This window comes from Lactuca sativa, chromosome 3 (genome assembly GCF_002870075.4).
Source record: "Lactuca sativa cultivar Salinas chromosome 3, Lsat_Salinas_v11, whole genome shotgun sequence".
Classification (NCBI taxonomy): Eukaryota; Viridiplantae; Streptophyta; class Magnoliopsida; order Asterales; family Asteraceae; genus Lactuca; species Lactuca sativa.
In genome coordinates, this window is record NC_056625.2 from 31,932,422 (window position 1) to 31,936,695 (window position 4,274).

Below are 4,274 nucleotides of genomic sequence, written 5' to 3' on the forward strand. Positions count from 1 at the left end.
ATCTTTTCCTGATTGTAAATTCATCAGTTTTGAAAGCACTGTGTGATAAATAGCAATCAATAGCCAAATTAATGAGAATAATTTATGATTGTAGAGAAGTTAAACCATACAAGGTGATGAGGATGATGCACGTGAATGCTAAATCTGTTGCATTCTATTTCATTGCAGTTTTTGGAGGCAAAAAGGAGGATGATGCACGTGAATGCTAAATTTGATCATGTTAACGAAATAATGAATGTAGAAGAGGATAGACTAAGTAGCTTGCCAAACGAACTTATCCATAAAATCCTCTCTTTTATTAGCGTGAGAGAGGCTATTGGAGTGAGTGTTTTGTCATCAAGATGGAGATCTATCTGGACTTCATCGCCCTATATCTGTTTCTTAAATGTGCCTGACTTCTCCAACTTTGTTTATGATGAAATGTCTCGTCGCAATAATCAAATACACTTGTCTTCATTCAATCTCTTTTCTTGGAAAAGGCTTAGATATTCGTTTGTCAATAGCATTCTAGACTATGCATTGTCTCTCAATATTCAAATACTGACTGATACATGCGGCTTTGAGAGTAATGTTGGATCTCCTCTTTCTCTCTTTAGCTCTCCACCTCTCAATCACCTTGATTTGTTGGGACTTCATTATCATTCTCCTTCCTATTCTGCCACACCAGCTTTAACAACATTGCATCTTGATCGTATCACATTGTCTGACTCTGATAAGCGCATTGATCTTTTCTCCAAGTGCACCAACTTGAAAGTCTCACCCTAACACGACTCAGAATGATTGGAATGAATGTTTTCAGTATTTGTAATCTTCGACTTTCTAATCTCACATTTGAAGATATGTGTTTGAAGGGTGTGAATGTGGTTGCACCTCAACTCAAGAATCTCACTATTAATTGTTGCAATATGAAGTTTCTTACAATTTCTGCACCTGGCCTAACCTCCTTGGTTATGAAAGGTGATGATCCTTTGGGGATTTCGACACAAGCATTCCATTCTTTGGAGAAGGTGAATCTCTGTATTTTTCGCCCACTCCTAAGAGATGCTCATAAAATAGTTCGTCTGCTTAAACAGCTTCACAGTGTCAAACTTCTTATACTTAACTGGAGGCTTCTCGAGGTATTGGTCCTTGATGTCCATTATAATATGCAACTTGCAAAGATTCTTATGGAAAAACTCTTGTACGATATATAAGCTTCTTTTGTTATGTTTTCTGCAGGTTCTTTCTTCATCCATGGGACAAACCTCACATCAACCTTCTCAGTTTTCTGGTTTCAAGATTTTAAAGTTTACACCGAGTTACCCGGGAAGGGTTTCTTTGGAGGCACAAGCACACGAGAAAGCAACTCCAAGTACCATCTTCACAATGATCTCGTGTGAGGTATCGTATGAATGCAATACATTTTTCCTAATTTGTGCTCATGTTTTTGGGTTTTATAAATAGTTTTTACAATACTAGGCAAAGTTTTTTTAATGAAGCAACTTAGTAAGTTGTATGCATATGAAAAACAATGTGGTAGGTTATATGCATCCGTATTATTAAAGGAATCTATGTTGGAAATTGATGATGATCATGCCAAACGCTGCAGGATATTAGAGTTATGAGGAATATCGTATCAGCACAAGAGCTTGTTGCAGAATCACGGGTGCTCTTTCAGCATTGTAAACCACTTTGCAATACTAACAAGGCTTATATGGAACAACCAATGGAGAGCCTCAGGATAAAGTGGCATGAACATAGCAAAGCACAAGTTAAAAGGCTGTGGGCACAATCACCATTGGAAATGCAATCGCACTTTGAGATGAAGCAAGAGAAAATTGAAAAATTAGTAAAAAAGCTGCAGCATGTTGAAGGATTGGTGACTGAGCAACCTGTATCAAAGAGGGATGTGATGCAAGCAACATTTTCTAGTGTGTGTGAAGAAGCTGCCATTGTCATGTAATATGTATGAAGATCCGATACAATAAAAGAAGTGAAAGCGTTCAAATGTCTAGTTTCATTAACATATAAACATTATTTGTAATGTAAAGCGCACCTCATCGCACCCTTTCCTGCCATTTCACATGGAAAAATCCAAAAATCTTGTTCATTATTTCGATTTTGATTATTTTGCCTCATGTTTCCTTGCAAATGCTTGTTTTCTTTTCTTGACATGTGATTTACTTCTTGATTGTTTAATTTCCATTTTGCTGCTACTAATTGAGGACTTCTTGAACATTTTATAAACCGCCAATTGCCAAAGCACACTGATGGATTAAGCAATCTCTGATTTTATCGTAGTTAAATTTATTAAACTACCAAAAAGTTTTTGAAACTTTCTAACATCCCACAATTTCTCTCTTTCATCAGTTTCAGATGCAGCTCCAATGGATTGACTATATCTCCATCCCTTCACTTCAGGTGATGTGCGATGGATTTAGATATGCGTTGTGCAATGAAAGCCATACTTTGCACGGATGGAAAAATAAAAAGAATTAGTTAAAGAAATAGCAAATATCAAATTAGAGGTTATACTGCCGGGGTTCGTGTTCACTCTTGAGACATCTTTTGTGCATCTCTGATCAATAGCGAACTCATGAGGCTGCTAAGTAAAGTCCTGGACCTCTAGGAGGCATCATTATTACAAGAAACATAGAATTGTTAACAAGTGCCATTCTTAATGTTAGGGGAAGAGGGCTTCTCTATATAAACATACATACCACAAGTCCATAATCGAGAAAATGAATCAATGTGCTTACCTCTTTTTATACAAGGTAAAACCTAGCATTGTAGTGGAGAGTTCTCAACAAAAGTAACACATAGTACACTCTATATAGCCAATTTTACACAAAAAATCTCATGCTATGATTTAGGACATCCAAAATCCATTGAACTCTATAAAGTTCAATGGATTGTCAGATCATCCATTAAACATATATACAACAACACTCACAACCCATTGAACACATATTCAATTCTAATCACCACTTTGTTCTTTTTATTGAACCATTCAATGATTGTTTATCTCTTTCATTCAACTCTACTTCATGTCATCACCCACACTCCATTCAACTTCGTTTCAATCCTAAGCATCACCCCTGTTCAAGCCTTTATTACCTTTTGGAGAAACTCCAAATGAAGAAACTAATTAATACATAAGTCAAATTTTGACTTGAAGTGTAACATCCCCCTCTGGCATGTATCACAATATTCTTCGCTTTGGGCTCCTGATACGAAAACTTCCTAGGGGGTCACTCATCCATGAATTGCTCTCGTGCGGGGCACACTTAAAAGTAGAGTTCTTATGAGGTCTACTGCTCTCACGGTTTTAAAACACACTGATATAGGGAATGTATCCACACCCATTATAAGGACTTCGTTCTCTTTCCCAGCTGATGTGGGATCCGGTGCAACCCACCTTCACCCCCATTTAAAGTGTTAGACGTTCGTCGAACACATCGACCCGTGCCCCGACTCTAATACTATTTGTAACATCCCCATGTAGCACATATTAAAATATTGTTTGATTTAGGCTCCCGACACAAAAAAATCCCAGGGGGTCACCCGTTCCTGAATTACTCTCGCTTCGACACGCTTAATTGTAGAGTTCTTATAGGATCTACTGCCCTCACGACTTAAAACACGTTGTGATAGGGGAAGGTATCTATACCCCTTATAAGAAAATGCTTCGTTCTCCTTCCTAGACAATGTGGGATCAGGCGCAGAGATCCCCGTTAGATCGAATATGCAAATTTTTGTTTAACAGGATGTGCGGTACGTGTTGGTTTGGCGCCAATGGTTGAGACTCATGTTGTGAGTCACCATCATTTCGAGCGAAAGGTTATTGACATCGGTGACTGGTCAGGGATGTTGTTTTTCTAGTTATCAGCGAGATAACTCATGGTCAGAAGGGTTTGTTCGGTTCGAGTTGCAAAGTAGAGTCATTATGGATGGGGTATGGAATGGTTTTGTCTGTCAGGAAGTCAAACATGGTTTAGGATTTTTAGTTTTCGGGCAGAGCAGTTATGGTCTCTTTTGTTGGCTAAGGGCAGAGTATTAAGGTTCGTTCTTCGTCAGGGTATGTGATTTTTGATAAGATTGGGCTTCGATAGCAGTGTCGGAAGGCGGTCATCTATGAGAAATGAGTTCTCAGTTTTATTTGGAATTCAGGAAGTTCAGCAGGGTCGAATGGTGTGGTAGAGAAAGTTGTAAAGAATGATTTCGAGGACAAAATCTATTGTAACACTCATTTTCCATAATGGATCACTTTAAGGCATTAAGGAGTCAAAATCATG

General features: G+C 38.1%; 1 protein-coding gene across 1 annotated transcript; it reads left to right on the forward strand.

Annotated features, from left to right (window-relative positions):
- The first annotated feature begins 135 nt into the window (after positions 1-135).
- Positions 136-1,942, forward strand: LOC111917168 (FBD-associated F-box protein At5g60610-like). Its single transcript, XM_042900558.1, has 4 exons — positions 136-753; positions 852-1,118; positions 1,219-1,380; positions 1,589-1,942. Exons 1-4 carry the CDS (start codon positions 136-138, stop codon positions 1,940-1,942), a joined length of 1,401 nt encoding a protein of 466 aa, XP_042756492.1.
- The last annotated feature ends 2,332 nt before the right edge of the window (positions 1,943-4,274 follow it).

Bases quoted from the DNA above. Each gene is read 5' to 3' on its own strand.
- LOC111917168 (XM_042900558.1), top strand. From the start codon at position 136: ATGCTAAATCTGTTGCATTCTATTTCATTGCAGTTTTTGGAGGCAAAA. The intron at 754-851 runs GTCTCACCCTAA...ATGTGTTTGAAG, and splicing joins CCAAGTGCACCAACTTGAAA to GGTGTGAATGTGGTTGCACC. The intron at 1,381-1,588 runs GTATCGTATGAA...CAAACGCTGCAG, and splicing joins TCACAATGATCTCGTGTGAG to GATATTAGAGTTATGAGGAA.